We start from the raw sequence: 18,122 nt of genomic DNA on the forward strand, positions 1-18,122 counted from the left end.
ACCGACGCCGAACTACGGATCGGATCTCCCTGGGATTCCGTTTTATACTTTGAAGAGGCGAGAAAATAGAAAAATGCAGCAACGCTGTGGTCTTGCACATGTAAAAAAGGAATATTTCCGCTGCGACATGTGGTGGCAAAGAATATTGGCGATTAGGGCGATATTGAGGAGATAGGACAGTGATTTGATAGAGATTTTGTAAGATTTGTATTGATGTGGACTAAAGATAAAGCTAAGGCATTTTAATGATAATGGAATTTTTCTGATAATTAAATGTAAAGGCGGTCATTCATTGCCTCGCATACCAGGTACGTCTGGGCACAAAATCAAAAGCAAATGTATAACACTCCCGCTGTTCCATCATAGTCAGAAACATAATATACTAACCTCAGTGGTATTTTTACTCTATTTTTTTGATTTTAAGTAAAAAACTTCAACTTTGCTGTTCAACTCACAATGATTGTATTCATTATTATTTCATTCCTCTACTAATCTACGAGATTTTAGAAGATCGACGGAAGGGAAGAAAACAACATCTTTATTTTTATTTCTCGTAATATGAACTCAGGAACAGCAACAAAAAACAAGTTTCTGGAAGCAAGATATAACATTGACATTGGTCTTAGCTTTGTTTTTTAACCGCCTTCCAAATCTCAAGGGAAGGGGTTCTCAATTCGTCTGTATTTTTAACCGTCGCCTCATATCTCAAGAAGGACGGTTATCAAGTCGTCTGTATGTTTTTTTTTTTTATTTTTTATGTTTGTTCCTCGATATCTCCGTCGTTACTGGACCGATTTAGAAAATTTTTTTTTGATTGAATGTATATGCATACAGATTGGTCCCATTTTTCTCAGAACCCAGTTCTGGTGGTGGGATCCTGGAGAAATCGAGGGAACTCCTCAAATCTGAAAGGCATACATATGGTGATTTTTGTGTTTTTAAAGGAACAGCATGCATTTACGTACGGAACAGTGACATTTGGTGCAGTGGAACTCCTGATGATGGTCAGAATGGAACTCCTCAAATCTGAACGGCACACTTATAGTGACTTTGGTATTTTTATAAGAACAGCATGCACTTACGTCCAGAACAGTGACATTTGGTGCAGTGGAACTGCTGATGAAGAGTGAGCCGCCTCTGGTTAGAGTTCCGTTCTGATAATCATTCTCATCTGTAAGTACTTCAGAATCATCCAAATTTCAAAATTGGTTCAGAAATGACGGAGATATCGAATAACAAACATTAAAAAATATATAGACGAATTGATAACATAATCCAACATTTGAAAGTATTTTACACCAGAACCCCAAAGGAAGGCGGTTTTTTTTCTTAAAAATTATTGTCTAAATATTTTTTTACCGAATTCTATCATTGAAATGTTTACATACGGAATGAAATTGGTATTTACTAATTATTAGGTACTTACATCCATTAGAGAAGCTATTATTTTAATTCCCAAAATGACTGGCATATAGCCAAGAAACGAAACAAATTAAGTTTGTTATCCAATGAAAGTAAGTGAGATACATTTTACTTCGGCGACCTGCCGGCGCAACATGCTTCCAATTTTGTCACTTGTCCACGTGGATAAGACAACTGTCACTCTCACACTGACATACTTGCCAAAGCGTGACGGATGCTTTATCCACGTGGATAAGTGATGGAATCATAATACGCCGGCTGGCAGGCAAGTATGATCGCGCGATAAATGATAAAACTTCTGGCCGTCCCTATTGCACTTACTATAGTGCGATAGGGACGGCCTGATGTTTTATCGTCTATCGCGCGACCATGCTACCCGTGCTGTCTGCTTGTTTGCCTTTTATCTCATAAAAAAAAAACTTTAAAGTTAAGCAACATAAGCCTAGGTACCTAGGTAGGAAACATGAAGGTGGTATATTAACTATTTAATACATAATCCACATTAACACACTAACCCCCTTATTCATAAACGTTCACTAAAGTTATCAAGCCGATAAAGTTCGCTTGTCTCTTTCTAACACACTAATACGTCGGAAAGGGACAAACGAACTTTATCGGCTTCATAACTTTAGTGTGTGTTTATGAGTGAGGGGAACACAGTCCTTTCACATTGTACACTCCTTTTTGCTGTACTTAACAAAGCAAAAGCGGAGTGTACAAGTTTCAAATGGGTTGGCAAGAATGGCAACGCGCATGTGACACTCCTTGATTTGCAGGCGTCCATATGTTACGTTCACCGCTTTCCATCAGACGGACCGTATGCTTGTTTGCCACCGACGTATTATTAAAAAAAATTAAGAACCAGCGGCGCCAGCGGGCCTAGCAAGCTAGTTCCCTTTCACACTTTCTGTAATAAGTTTAGTGCGTAAAGACGAACGCAACACTAGCATGCTAGGCCCGCAGAACTGTAGAATTTACTGTATAGGTAATAAAGTTTTAAAAATTAGTGTTTCGAAATTTAAAATTAGAATTTTTAGTTTATTTAATTTATATAGGTACTTTTAGGGGACCCCAGGGCTGGCGCGTACCTCTGTCAACGTATCTCACTTGCGATACAAAGAGGTAACGCCGCCAGTGTCATGGGGTCCATGCCGCAAGCCGACCTACTACTGGAAGGGGTATTTTCCTTATAACTGGGTTATTACTGTAGGTAGGTAAGTATTTTTATATGTATATAGGTATAGTTTGTTATGTAGTTTTTATTTATTTTTAGATTTAACTTTAGTTTTAATGGTATGTTTAATCTTTTATGTTATGTTTAAAATAAAGGCATATAATTAACCGGGCAACTAAAATATTAAACGGGAAGTTAAGTCGGGCATACAATAATATAATTTGGCTGTGTTTTAATATTGTGGCGACAAAAAAAATATATGAGCCTCAAATATTGGGTTGGTAAGAAAGTAATGAGCGATCGATTGAATTCCACATAAAATTTTTGAGAGAGTTCTAGAATCTTCTATGGTCGAAAGTATATAAAGGGCGAGTCGCACAGTTTCTCGTCAGTCATTCACTAGCTGTCACCGAGCTAATATAAGGAAGAAAATGGACGAATTAAAAGTGCATGTAAGGCATTGCTTACTATATGAATTTCAGTCTGGCCATTCAGCCGCCGAAGCAGTGCGTAATATATGTCAGCGTGTTGCTCCTGAAGTTGTGTTTGAGGCCACGGCGAAACGATGGTTCCAGCGGTTTCGTAGTGGCGACTTTTCATTATCAGATCAACCTAAGTCTGGTCGACCGGTGAAGATTGATGTAGCCAAATTAAAAACCTTAATTGTAGGAGATCCGAGGCTAACGAGTCGTACTCTTGCTACCGAGTTAGGCTGCTATCATGTCACCATAGAAACACATTTACACGAGTTGGGAAAAAACTACAAATACAGTGTTTGGATACCGCACGGACTTGATAGACATCAACTAAACGGCCGTGCCGATATCTGCATACAACTTCTGTCTTTTCGCCGCACATTCAACTTGTTGGACCATCTTATCACTGGAGATGAAAAATGGGTCTTTTATATAAATCACACACGCAAACGTCAGTGGCTAGCTCCAAACGAAAAAGGAATAGAGGCACTAAAAACAGAGCCTCACCCGAAAAAAGTTATGCTGTCCGTTTGGTGGGATATTCATGGTATTATTCACTGGGAACTCCTACCAAGTGGAATGACTGTTACCGCATCAGTATACTGTAATCAGCTTGAAATTTTAAACCAAAAAATCTGTCAGAATCGTCCACAGCATGCTAAAGTTTTTTTCTTACACGACAATGCTCGCCCACACATTGCAAAAGTGACTCGGCTAAAGCTATTGGAGCTAGGTTGGAAAGTGATACCTCATCCACCGTACTCTCCAGACTTGGCACCTACGGATTACGCATTGTTCAGATCGCTAAGCAATGCCTTGAATGAAAAAAAGTTCGATGATCAAGCCCATCTACGACAGTACATAGCTGAGTTTTTTGAATCTAAACCTAAGAACTTCTTCGCCGATGCTATTCATTCTTTACCAGAACGATGGAGACAAGTAGTAGATAACGAAGGCCGTTATATTTTTGATAAATGATTAAAATAATAAATTAAATAAAAATTACAATATTGGTTATGATTCGCTCATTACTTTCTTACCAACCCAATATTAAGCATCATCATTATTGAAAAAACGGCAGCAAATTTCAAGCGACAAAAATATTTCCGAGAAACATTAAACAATACTTTGGCGACTAAAATAATAATTGGCACCTAGTATTGTAAAGCGTAAGATTTTTAATATTTGTAGTCATATAGATGTTAGCACCTAAATAATTATACTTAGCTCATCGTTTAAAGTAGTATTTAAATTGCGGAGGCAACTAAAAAAATTAATGGGAAGTATGTTTTTTTAAAAACACATATAAAATCGTTTTTTTATGAAAACGGGTTGATGGTACTACGTACCGATGGTCTCATCCGAAGATCAGCGCTGGAAGTCAACAGCAACATGCTGAGGTGAGGCCATTTTGTGGCACTTCATTAATTTCTGTCTTGTTGTTATTATGTGTATTTTGTCTTGCCTGTGTTCACGAATATATGTTTATTCTATTCTATTCAAACATCGTATTTGCATCGTAAACCACGAGTAGTATTTAAATATCTCTATAAGGGAACGCGTACCATATCATTTTATAATAAGTACACAGCAAAAAGGAGTGTATAACCTTCTAATGGGTCGGTAACGCGCATATGATACCCCTTGAGTTGCAGGCGTCCATAGGTTACGGTGACCACTTTCCATCAGGCCGATCGTACGCTTGTTTACCACCGACATGGTATTTAAAAAAAATACCGTGATAATCGTATATAGTATAATATTAAAGGTACAAGAGCAGAATTATTTTCTGCTAGCAGAAAAGTGGGTTAGGGTTAGATTATTTTTTTAGTAGAATATAAGTCCTACCAAATTTGCTATGGCATAATTCTTACGTACTTTGTATGAACAAAACAACGATAGCAAAAAGAAAATGAAATACAGTCCCAGAGGCACCGTTAGGTACGACGACGAGCGAAGCGAGGAGGAGTGTTAGGTATCTTGCATCCGCAACACACAAGACTCATTATCAAAACGGAAATAGGAAGAAGATGGACAACTTTTTACTGCCTAAATATTATGCAAACAAAAATCTACGGAAATACTCTTAATTTAGAAGATTATTTTGCTCATTAACATTATGCCAGCATAAGATTCGATATTATAAAATCTGCGGAACGATTTATGAAAAGGCATATTAAGTAAGGTTTTCTTGCCAAAAAAATGAATCTTTCAGAGTGATGTTAAGACTGCGTAAGACCGGCCTTAGATTCGATAGAGCGTCATGAAAAGTTAAATTCATTGTGTAGAGTCGACGTTGCCAGCACTCCCAAACACCTTATTTCTTACCCATAAGTATAATATTTTGTCGACCATTATATTTTATAAGAATTCTTTTTCTTTATTAAAATGACAGCTCAGGTGATGAGTGCCGATGTATAAATTTTAAAAGTACTTTTTATGTTAATTTGCTATATAAATATTTTAAAAGAACTGTATATTTTATATTAATAGATAGCCGTTTTCCGATTAAACTGTATCTCTTAAATTGTTTCCAATATAATAATTCAGTTGCCAAATAAATAGTTGGTACTCGCGTCTGAATAAACCGTAGCCGTAATGACATTAAAATGCTACCTCATATTGAAATAATTTGAGGCCCCATTTTAGTCGCCAAACTATTATTTTTGATACCCATTTCTATGGTTATTTAGTCGCCCGGTTAAATACGTGCCTAAAATAAACTACTATTGGTACTTTTAAAGTTAAGTACCTATGTCGATTCTCGTCAAATAATCTTTGCGTCTCTGCGTGAGACCATTGGAATAAATTCATTGTCATGTATGGTCTAACTGTTATGTGTCTAACGCCGTGGCTTGCGTGGGCGACGGTCGCGCGATGGTCGCGCGACGGCGATGCGACGCATACGAAATCAAACGGTATCGATTTGGAAGTATGAGACGCGACGGCGACGGTCGCGCGACCGTCGCCCACGCAAGACACGGTGCATCACATAATTAGGTATGTATTGTATGGACGGGTGGCACATACATACTTAAGGGTCACTTGCATCACCGATAAAGGAGGGTTCACCCGAGGTTAACCCACCATTTTATATGGAATTTGACAGTTGACAGCCCACTAACCTTGAGTTAAGCGGGTGGTGCAAGGGGCCCTAAAGGCTGCTTAACCTCGGGTGAACCCTCAATTTTCGGTGATGTAAGTGACCCTAAGTGTAATTTTATTAGACATTATACTATCATACTTCTGATCATGATCAGTATATGTATAGATCTCTCGTGGTATAAGGGTGTTATAGATCATCAAATCATCATCATTATATCAGCCCTTTATCGCCCACTGCCGAGCTTTTCTAGTAGGTACGCCACTTCTCCCGGTCCTGGGTCCGTCTCATCCAGTTGTGACCCGCTATTTTCCGAATGTCGTCCACCCAACGAGCCAACGGATGCCAGGCAATTCTTCTAATAGATAATTAACAATATCTATGTATAGACACGACAGGAAAATGGAGATGGATAGGATAGGCCACACTATTCGAAGAGTGGAAAGAAATAACGCAAGCATTGTTTTCGGCTGGAAACTACAAAATGCAAGCCATGGCGCCCCGTTCACTCATGGAAGCGGTCCGTCGAGAAATTGAGTGTTTAATTTTCTTGGCCAAGTCTTCTTGGTCAGTACGAAGAAGGAATGCCATTTTGTTTCTCTTTCAGATCTTTACTACGGTTCACTATTATCTTGCAGAAACTTTTTTTCGCTTATATTCGATTTACATAATAGTTCTTGGCATAAGTCAGGTTTGGCAGAAACACTTTACGCAGAATATTCTTTGGCATACATTATGCTAAATCAAAGTCGACCAAAGTAATGTTCTGTGAAACAGTATTCTGCCAAACGTGGTTGTATGCGTGGTAGTGTAGTAATAATGCCAACTAAGTTTTCTGCAAAATTACCATTCGACCGAATTTTTTTCTGCGAAACATGTTATGCGAAGTGTCTTTCTGACCAAAATTATTCTGTCAGATGTGGGTAACCCCTTTACTACACTATAAATGTGTCACTTACTTCAAAACTGGATAAATCCATTCTGCTATAAGGTTGATTATCTTTCAGATCATATTATATTTTTTAAATATTCAACCTTAAAGCAGAATGGATTTACCCAGGTTTGAAATTAAGCGGTAAAGTAATAAGGGGTTTTTAGCTAGGTCTTGAAAAGGAAACAAATTGTATTTTATATTGTATTTGCTACCAGCTAACATGATGATTATTTTCGTGGTTGCCTTTGCTGCTGCAGTTTGAGTAGATGTTTAATCTTCTTGGCCCAGTGGTCTTTAGGAAGAGGTAGAGCCATTTTCTTCTCCACGCCGTGAAGCTGCTCTACCCATGGGCGGATGTAGAATTGCCGATTTTTTAGGAAATCCTGCAATTGAGGGTAACATTAAATTAAACATTAAATGAAACGTTGCAGGTCAATATGTAGTCATACGCGATTAAGTCCCGATTTTAAAAAAAATTGAACATTAAACTAGTAGCACAAAGAGTCCAAATATGTAGTAGGCGGAATTGACGATCTTTCTGGCCTAGTGGGTCGTCACTAGTCATTCAGACGGGCGAAAGCCTTCTTTACTGCCAATGTGCGTAGCCGATTGCACAAACGCTTACGAGCATTTCTTTTTTTTTTGCCAATAAAAAATGTTTGATTGTTTTAGGGAATTTTAGGTCAATTGTACTCAGAATCACGAGTAGTTCAATCTCACTGGGAGACAAAAAGTGTCCCAGAATTTCCATACATATTTGTTACTTTCCTCTTTTGTTACCCTATACAACATGTACGGGAAATGGTAAAAAAATAAGAAAAAATCGTATGGGAAAATTTTTTTAACTACTGAGATTAAAAAAGCTAGTAATTCTGAAATAGCATTTTTTTTTCAAAAATATCACAATTCATAAAAGTGGCAAAAAAAAGAGAAATGCTCTCACGATAATAAGTATATATTTATGTCTTTCGTAGCTATCTATCTCTATCGCTCTTGCGTATTGGCGTGACAGAGCCAGTATATTTCTGCGGCGTTTGACTTCGCAGAAATGCCATTCGGCTACGGGGCCTGGCCATGACATTGGTCTAAAGCGACCGGCGGCGGCGGCAAGCGATAAGTCACAAAAACAATAACACAGCGACGCGTAAGGTATGCCACGACCCTGCCGACGAGCGATATCGCGTATATAGTGCGAAAAGGCATTTTTGTCATGCTAGTTCAGACAGTCTCAATACGTCTTGTACTGAGACTGACTGAAATAGCATGACACGATCAGTACGTTTCCGTATAAATACGAAGGAAATTCTTTTCACACTACATTGATCTGTAAGGTGTTTTTTTTTTTTAATTTAAAGACTGATATAATATTGGGTTGGTAAGAAAGTAATGAGCGAATCATAACCAATATTGTAATTTTTATTTAATTTATTATTTTATTCATTTATCAAAAATATAACGGCCTTCGTTATCTACTACTTGTCTCCATCGTTCTGGTAAAGAATGAATAGTATCGGCGAAGAAGTTCTTAGGTTTAGATTCAAAAAACTCAGCTATGTACTGTCGTAGATGGGCTTGATCATCGAACTTTTTTTCATTCAAGGCATTGCTTAGCGATCTGAACAATGCGTAATCCGTAGATGCCAAGTCTGGAGAGTACGGTGGATGAGGTATCACTTTCCAACCTAGCTCCAATAGCTTTAGCCGAGTCACTTTTGCAATGTGTGGGCGAGCATTGTCGTGTAAGAAAAAACTTTAGCATGCTGTGGACGATTCTGACAGATTTTTTGGTTTAAATTTTCAAGCTGATTACAGTATACTGATGCGGTAACAGTCGTTCCACTTGGTAGGAGTTCCCAGTGAATAATACCATGAATATCCCACCAAACGGACAGCATAACTTTTTTCGGGTGAGGCTCTGTTTTTGGTGCCTCTATTCCTTTTTCGTTTGGAGCTAGCCACTGACGTTTGCGTGTGTGATTTATATATAAGACTCATTTTTCATCTCCAGTGATAAGATGGTCCAACCAGTTGAATGTGCGGCGAAAAGACAGAAGTTGTATGCAGATATCGGCACGGCGGTTTAGTTGATCTCTATCAAGTTCGTGCGGTATCCAAACACTGTATTTGTAGTTTTTTCCCAACTCGTGTAAATGTGTTTCTATGGTAACATGAGAGCAGCCTAACTCGGTAGCAAGAGTACGACTCGTTAGCCTCGGATCTCCTTCAATTAAGGTTTTTAATTTGGCTACATCAATCTTCACCGGTCGACCAGACTTAGGTTGATCTGATAATGAAAAGTCGCCACTACGAAACCGCTGGAACCATCGTTTCGCCGTGGCCTCAGACACAACTTCAGGAGCAACACGCTGACATATATTACGCACTGCTTCGGTGGCTGAATGGCCAGACTGAAATTCATATAGTAAGCAATGCCTTACATGCACTTTTAATTCGTCCATTTTCTTCCTTAAATTAGCTCGGCGACAGCTAGTGAATGACTGACGAGAAACTGTGCGACTCGCCCTTTATATACTTTCGACCATAGAAGATTCTAGAACTCTCTCAAAAATTTTATGTGGAATTCAATCGATCGCTCATTACTTTCTTACCAACCCAATATCAACGATGAGCTCTCAAAAACTGTTACAAACGCTTACCACTGGGGTAGTAGGACCTTTAGGTGTTGGTGGTGGGTCAGCCCGACGCCCATGGTGCTTTCTTGCCAATCCTACGGTAACTGAGGAGACTGCTATTATCAGAACTACTAAGCTGATCCAGGACAATACTGAAAAATACAAATTTTCTGTTCAAAAGTTGCAAATATCGTAAGTTATTACTTTGTAGGTCACCTCTGTAGTAAAATAAAATAAAAAATAAAAAAGCTTTATTTGTTCCACACATACTTAAAACATTAATGATAAACAATTAGCGATAAGATAAAAATAAAATAACTTAAAATTAATATATGGGCCCCTTTCGGGTAAACTACAAAAACACCTCTGTAGTATACTTATTTAAATTCTAAATTATAAAATGCATTTAGTTTTTTTTTTTTAAGTAACATTGTCTTTATTGTATCTCATCTACTAAAATATTACATTTAATAGTCCAAGTATGCGCAAAATAAATGTATTTAGTTAGTACTTAAAATTGCAAACGGGATTTAATCACGTATAACGCATAATTATGTTATACGACTTATACGCGATTTAAAAAAAACAATTAGAAATACGCATCAAATTCGCATTAAATTTCTCGTCTTGTTATATTTCTTGCACCTATTAGCTCTTATTGATCTCTGTTTGGCCCAAAGGTCAGCTGGTAGAGAATGCCTTATTAAGTTCGCCTTTTGTACATTTTTTTATTGTGTAAGTTTAAATAAATAAATAAATCAATCAATAATATATATATTTTTTTTTATTAAATTATCCTATAATACCACTTCATAGAGAAAAGTCATAAAATGTACAGTCAACCAATTGGAACCATAGGCCACTCCACTCTACAACCATGTCAAAATGACAAGCAGTAAGAGATTTCATACAATCTGATTTATAACGTCACTATGACATAGTTCTACAGTGGCCTAGGGTTCCAATTGGTTGACTGTACCTGTAACGTACTGACATTTCACGACTCTTCTTACAAACGGACCCTACACATAGGTATTAGGTACATACATACAATCACGCCATGGTGCCGTAGCCGAATGGCATTTCTGCGACGCGAAACGAAAACGAAACGCCGCGAAAGGTAGTCTGGCTCTGTCTGCGCCAATATGCAAGAGCGATAGAGACAAATATCTACGAGCGTTTCGTTTCGTGAGCGTTTGTGCCATTGGGCAAGTACGTACCCTGTATCCCATAACGGTGTAGGCAGAGCACATGAATCTACTCAAGTTTCAGTGCCACTCTTGGCAAGTAGGCAAACGGACTATTGATATTAGAAATGTCAAGATTTTGTCTACCTACTTACCATTTCTGACTCGAATCATGTCAACCACTCGTGTCACTGATCATTGAGCGGAGATATGCCATAAAAATTGATTGGTTACCTTAATTATTTCTTATCATTTAATCATTTTTAATGTCTTTGCTTTAACCTAGTCCAAAAGTTCAAACTAGAGATGGGCGGCGGGAAAATACCCGGGGTAGATATCGGGTATTTACCGGGTATTTACCCAATCTACCCGATATTTACCTTTTCTACCCTAATGGGTGGGTATAAATAAATATTGTAATAAAATGGGTCATAAATTGAATTTAATCGTGAAAAAATGTTTTCTTGGTATTGTATAATATATTTATATTTTATTAATATAGTTCTATAAACATATATCGAAGTATTCGTATTGAATAAGGAATTTGTTAAATATCATTGACATGCTTGTGTGTTTGTTACCAACGGCTGAACCGATGGGGATGAAATTTTGTTTGCTTATTATAGTTCTTCTCAAGTAACAATTTCTGGTCCTATAGTGGTCGAGGACACCAAATTAAATCACACTAAATGGTCCTATAAATAGTCTATATTGGTACTGTAGAGCCGATTTGGCGCAATTATGCAGCCATTTAGTGATATAATAGGCCTATAGCAGTATCATCCGTGACGTTTAAGGTCTATAATGGCATAGAGGAATAAGTAAGGGAAGAGTTGTAACTCCATACATCAGTAAATGCGAGTTATTTGTAGTGACATCTATCGTCATTCACTCGTCAATCACGCGCCAACTAGCGTAAATTATCAGTACTGCTACTCGACACTAGGTGCCGACAGTGTTGCGTCTGCCAAAAATGTAATATTAAAACAGTTTATACCTTATATTATAAGGTGAAGTAATTGAAAGCAAAGTACTGATTAATACTATTGAAATATTAGCTAAAAATTGTTGAGCAATAGACTTTTTGTTCGTCGTGACATCTATTGACAAGTAGCAGTACTGATAATTTACGCTAGTTGGCGCGTGATTGACGAGTGAATGACGATAGATGTCACTACAAATAACTCGCATTTACTGATGTATGGAGTTACAACTCTTCCCTTACTTATTCCTCTATGATAATGGTGATGTAATGATGACTATTGTGCTAATTTGTTGACATAGAGGACACAGTAACGCTATTATAGTATCAATTTATGCTATAGTAGTATTTGAGATTCCGTTATACAGGTTATTTTGTTCTATAATAGCAGTTGCCGTCCCTTTTAATGCGAAATTTCTAAAATAATTTAATGTGTGTAATATTTAACAAAAACTGTTTTACGAGGAACTTAATGGAAAGTGGCGTGTGAACTTGTGAAGTTTAATGTCAATTAACATAATTTGGATTTCGTATACTTCCATCATTACAGCAAAAAGGTATGCGATGGAAATTTTACCGTTAAAATAATATTAGTTTAATGAAGTATTTTAAATGCGCCCTCGATTTATACATGTTTTGAATAAAATAAATAAATATAATTTAATACAATAAAATTATTGGCACCACAGTTTCTACTATGGATCCAAGAAGTAAAACATACGCTTTTATAGTTCGACTATATCACTTATCATACGCATTCACTGCCATAAGCGCGCCATCGTGGATTCAATTAGGGTTGCATGAGAATTTAACTATGATCCAGTTTAACTTATAAGTTCTTTATATAGAAAACAATACTTGTTTTCAATGTTTTACTATAGAAAGACCTTTTAAACAGTATTAATAAATGTTGTTTTCTTTTTAGTATGACAAATCTAAACTGGCGGAAAGACCTAGACTCATTTTGTGGCGATTGGCGGGAGCCTGCAAAGAGCCGTGACGAGTGGCGGAAAACAGGGGAGGCCTTTGCCCAGCAGTGGGAAAAATATAGGCTATTAAAAAAAAAAATCTAAACTACAATTGGTCGCTATGTGTATTTTTAAAGTTAATTTCTAGAAAAACACTGTACGGAACCAGATACCGCATCTTTGGCCTGATTTCATAATTACGATGTATAAACACCATAAAGCAGCCTTTTATGGTCAAAATTAACATTTAAAAGTAATCGTTTTCTACTCTTATATATCTGATTTGGTTTATAAAACATATAGTAAACTCAGCTATAGCGCTATTGTGTTTTAAAAGAGATACCGAAACCATTATTCAACAGGTCTGTGATATAAAAGAGTCTTTGTGGCGTATACGGCGATGAGATATAAAAGGCATTGGAAAATGACTATAACCTTTTCAAAGCTAATGAAATAAAACTATGGAAACGGATTAAATCGCGTATAATGAATTTAAAATACATCCCATTTTAAATTCATTATACGCGATTTAATCCGTTTCCATAGTTTTATTTCATGAGTAACTGTCGCGGTTACCTTTTCAAAGCTATATAAACGTATCCTGAAAACTTCATTATACAGCAAAATAGCTCTATAATGGTATTCATATCACTACTACAGTGTTAAATACTATAGCAGTGTTTTCCAAAGCCACTATATCCCAAAATAGTGGTATAGTTAGGTTTTAAATCTGTTAAAACACAACTACTAAAAATACTATAAGCGGCTTGTTGGGAACCTTAATAGCGCAAATTGATAGCATAACAGTGATTCCTAACACTATTATACAATAATATTGTTCTTTAGTAGGTTATTTGATCCTGTTATAGCCCAGGCCTATAGCGGCTCTATAAAATGGTGATATAAACGTTTACATCAATTCCTAATAACACCTTTTAGCTGTATAATACAACAACTATAGCGGCTTGTCGGGAACCTTAGTAGCGCAAATTGATTGCATAACAGTGATTTCAAACACCATTATACAGTAATATTGTTCTATAATAGTCATATTTGATCCTGTTATAGACCAGGCCTATAGAGGCTCTATAAAATGGTGATATAAACGTTTACATCACTTCCTAATAACACCTTTTAGCTGTATAAAACAACTATAGCGGCTTGTCGGGAACCTTAATAGCGCAAATTGATTGCATAGCAGTGATTCCTAACACTATTATACAATATTATAGACCTATAGTAGTCATATTTGATCCTGTTTATAGACCAGGCCTATAGCGGCTCTATAAAATGGTGATATAAACGTTTACATCACTTCCTAATAACACCTTTTAGCTGTATAAAACAACTATAGCGGCTTGTCGGGAACCTTAATAGCGCAAATTGATTGCATAGCAGTGATTCCTAACACTATTATACAATATTATAGACCTATAGTAGTCATATTTGATCCTGTTATAGACCAGGCCTATAGCGGCTCTATAAAATGGTGATAAAAACGTTTACATCACTTCCTAATAACACCTTGTAGCGGTATAAGCTTATAGAGCTAAAAGGTGTTACTGGAGGCTTTTATACGACAGGCGGTCACGCCGAAAACCTTTATACGACATCTATAGTAGCTTTTAGCGTCGGAAACAAAAATTATAACACTAAAATGTTACTTGGGATATATATCGCGTACGTTTGTTTGGTAAAGCCTACTATCTAGCCGAAGTCCAGTATCTAGCCGAAGTCACATAGAAGGCATTATTACAGTCCGAATTCAAAGCAAGTGTTAATTAAAATCACACATGGACGTGGCGCTTGTTTAGCTAAGTACAAACGAAAGTATAAGTATCCCATAAAAAAAAGTAACTGACCCGTCAAGTGACTTATTGCACCCTTTCAATACGGATGCACCTACCTGGCGTTTTGCAAAGCTGTGACCTTATTGGCTAATGAATTTGCATTTGTCTGTCCACCGTGTTTAAGTTACGTAAGTTATTTGAATACTTAGTGGGCCTAAAACATCTGGGGAATACAACTTTTTAATTGAATGTGGTAAATTACACATGATATATTGGCATATTTGGAATTTCTGTTAACATTTTAATATTAGTTAGTTAAATATATATATTCATTTTAGTAGAAAAATATATTTCAGTCATGTAAATTAAGAATAATCTTTAATTTCATAGATTATTTTTTATACCCGCTCATTTGGGTAGATACGGGTAAATACCGGGTAGATTGGGTAGATATGGGTATTTTCCCGGTATTTACCCGTCAGCGCCCATCTCTAGTTCAAACCCGAGGCCGATTATTTACCATACCCAATTAACCTGCGTTCTACTTCACTCTCAACTCAACTTCTATGGAAATATTTTAAGTAAGTAATGACAAAGACATATATAACTCCGTATAGACACATAAAGTCAAAGAAAAAAACGTACCTGAGTATCATACAGAAAAAGGTACGGTGGCCTAGATGGCATTACACCTTTGGGGTACGCTCAGCTAGGTGGCGCTAATATTAATATTTGACATTTTAAAACATATCAAGCTAAGAATATGGGCCAAATTGTCAAAATTGAGGTTCAAAAGTTTTAAGCTTCTGTCGAGAGATGGCAGTCTATGCACTGTGATTACACATTTTACTTCAACAGTAACTCTCTATAATACGCGATCCTGTTTGGTAATGATAGTCTGACAAATGTCAATCATAACATTATTGTATGGTATGTCTGTCAAACAAAGGGATCCGGGTTGAGACGGTAATTTTTTTCTTTCAGTTTTCAGTCTTCTCAATGAGAAAATCGAAATATTTTCCTGATTTTTCTTGTATTGTTTGTCAAAACTGATAGAACAATACTTGAAACAGGGGTGACAAGCTATGGCGGCGCCATCTATGCAAATCTTATGTTATTTTCCCGTTCCGTATTAGTGCGAAGATTTTTTTGACCGTCTATATTATCGCTTTACTTCGAATCCGTTGAGGACAGGCTCTGCCTCTACAAAATGTCCCACATACCCCATGAAAAGTTGCCAGTGCAAAGAATCAATTACCCCGCTGTCTCCTCTCCTTATAAATCGCACGTTCCCGGCAATAAATCTCTACCTACATTATTATTCTTCGCATGCCAACCTTTATAATATAACTTTTTACTTTGAGTGCAGACTATGCAAAATAGGTTATTTTACGCATGAGTACGTAGTGGGGAATCATATAAAATACGGGCTTAACGATGTATTTCGATACCCTCAAGTACAGCACAGTATAATAAAGAGTACTATCGTACAGTATGGCCACTCCCTGTCTGATTACCTTACAGTTACCGCCTATCTATGAAGCGACTAGTCGACCTGTCATTTCAGTCACACAATCGTGTTACGCGTTCGCCTTCGCCTACACGAGCTTAGACTGTAAGCGTAGGTACGCGTTTCTTTCATATATTTTGATAGCCAATGTCCAAGATGTGTCCCTAGTTTATAGGTACTTTAGATCACTCCCAAAAGTGGCCAGCACTGCAAGCAGAACATGAAAATGAAACTGATCAAGTTTCAGTGCCACTTCTGTCAGTTAAGGCACACCTCGGACACTGGCGATCAAATATATGAAAGAGGCGCGTTCCTAGCACACCGTCTAAGCTCGTGTAGGTGAACGAGTACTATGCTTGCATAAGTGAAATATGACAGGTCGACTGTTCGCGTTTTTGACAGGCGGTAGCTGTGAGGTAACCAAGATGGGGTGGGCGGCACTTTCGGAGCTGGAGTGGCCATACTGTATGATAGTACTCTTTATTAATATACTGTGCATGGTTATGGGGATGAAAAAAAAAAAACAAAATTGTTATATTGCAGTGACAGGTTACCAGCCCATGTCCCACACCACAATGTAATCTATGGGTTATATGGGATATGTCCGATGTCCCATATCTACTTCTATGACACCCACGGGAAAAAAAGAGGGTGGTGACATTCACCTCCTTCACCACACTGGTGACACTTAGGTACGTACATTGTTGGTAACATGTGTTTATATAATTTTACCTCAGCTGCGTCTTTTGTCATTTCATTTATCATTTTTATTGCTAAGTACCGACTCAAGTACTCGTATTTGAAGAGCGTGTATAATTTGAATTCATGGGCAATTTGGCAATATATACAGGCATTCATTTACCTAAGTATATACATATTAAATTAGAAGAGAAGCCTGAAGACGATTTATGTAAGTAGGTACCTGAGAATCTACCATATTTTATTATAATATTTATAATACATATATGAAAATATTTTTGTCATTAAAGTAGTAGTTATAATAAATACATTTTTAAAATATCTACACAGAAACAATTATCCGATATCCGATCGGATATAGGACCGATATCCCATATACACCGTGTTCTTTTTGTTTTCCGTTAAATTCGACACGTAGCTAGGTTCATTATCAGGAACCACTCTGTATACCTATCAGTTTTAGTTAAATTCGCAAAAACAGTTTTTTCATCATTTTCATACATAATAAATGAATTTATTAGTGTGAGAGACCCTTAAGAATAACATTCAAGTTAGTGCACGGAGTTAGTGTCAAGTGATTGACGTCACATGTCAAAACAAATAACATTGGGAATTGGTAAAGGTTGTCACACACGTGTTCAGTAATTATCTTTATTTTTTTAATAACTCGGTAACCGTAAAAGTTAAGCTCTTAGAGAAATTAATTGTATTTGATCTAAGGAACCTTCCCTTAAAGTTAACGGAATTCAATAAAAACAGGTTGTATTTAATTTCGCGATTTTCGCCTTTAAAATCTTTCCTACATCCGATATCGGATCGGATAATGTGAAAACGCACTTATAGAGCCATTATTTTTTGGAAGTTGCATCAAAGGGTAAGTAGGTAGTTACATACTTTGGTAGTTACATACCTACTTTGTGTTAGGTGAACGTTTGTTAGAAAATGAACAATATCTAGAGTAGAATCAAACGCCCAATACGTGCATGTTAATTGCCGTGCCGTTCCATGTAAACCTATTATACTCAGGCAATCTTGTACATGAACTGACTAAACAATAGATTTGCAAAGCTTTGTCCAGCCTTAGCTGTTCTTGATTGTATAGTTAGTGGACAGCGGCAAAATGGAATATAACCTGGCAGGCAAGCATGGTCGCGCGGCCTGATGTTTTGTCATTTATCGCGCGACCATGCTTGCCAGCCTGGGCTGTAACTGAGCACTGGACTTGAGCAGTATTCATGTGCTCT

General features: G+C 37.0%; 1 protein-coding gene across 1 annotated transcript; it reads right to left on the minus strand.

Moving 5' to 3' along the window:
- Window positions 1-7,324: 7,324 nt before the first annotated feature.
- On the minus strand, window positions 7,325-11,103 carry LOC125231001. Its single transcript, XM_048136326.1, has 3 exons — window positions 11,085-11,103; window positions 9,767-9,894; window positions 7,325-7,492 (listed from the first exon to the last, which is right to left on the minus strand). Exons 1-3 carry the CDS (start codon window positions 11,101-11,103, stop codon window positions 7,337-7,339), a joined length of 303 nt encoding a protein of 100 aa, XP_047992283.1. The 3' UTR covers window positions 7,325-7,336.
- Between the last annotated feature and the right edge of the window lie 7,019 nt (window positions 11,104-18,122).

Source organism: Leguminivora glycinivorella, chromosome 11 (assembly GCF_023078275.1).
Source record: "Leguminivora glycinivorella isolate SPB_JAAS2020 chromosome 11, LegGlyc_1.1, whole genome shotgun sequence".
Taxonomy (NCBI): domain Eukaryota; kingdom Metazoa; phylum Arthropoda; class Insecta; order Lepidoptera; family Tortricidae; genus Leguminivora; species Leguminivora glycinivorella.

What these genes read in the sequence shown, in the direction of transcription:
- LOC125231001 (XM_048136326.1), bottom strand. An exon ending in AAGGTCCTACTACCCCAGTG is followed by an intron (nt 7,493 to 9,766) that starts GTAAGCGTTTGT and finishes CCTCAATTGCAG; the next exon opens with GATTTCCTAAAAAATCGGCA.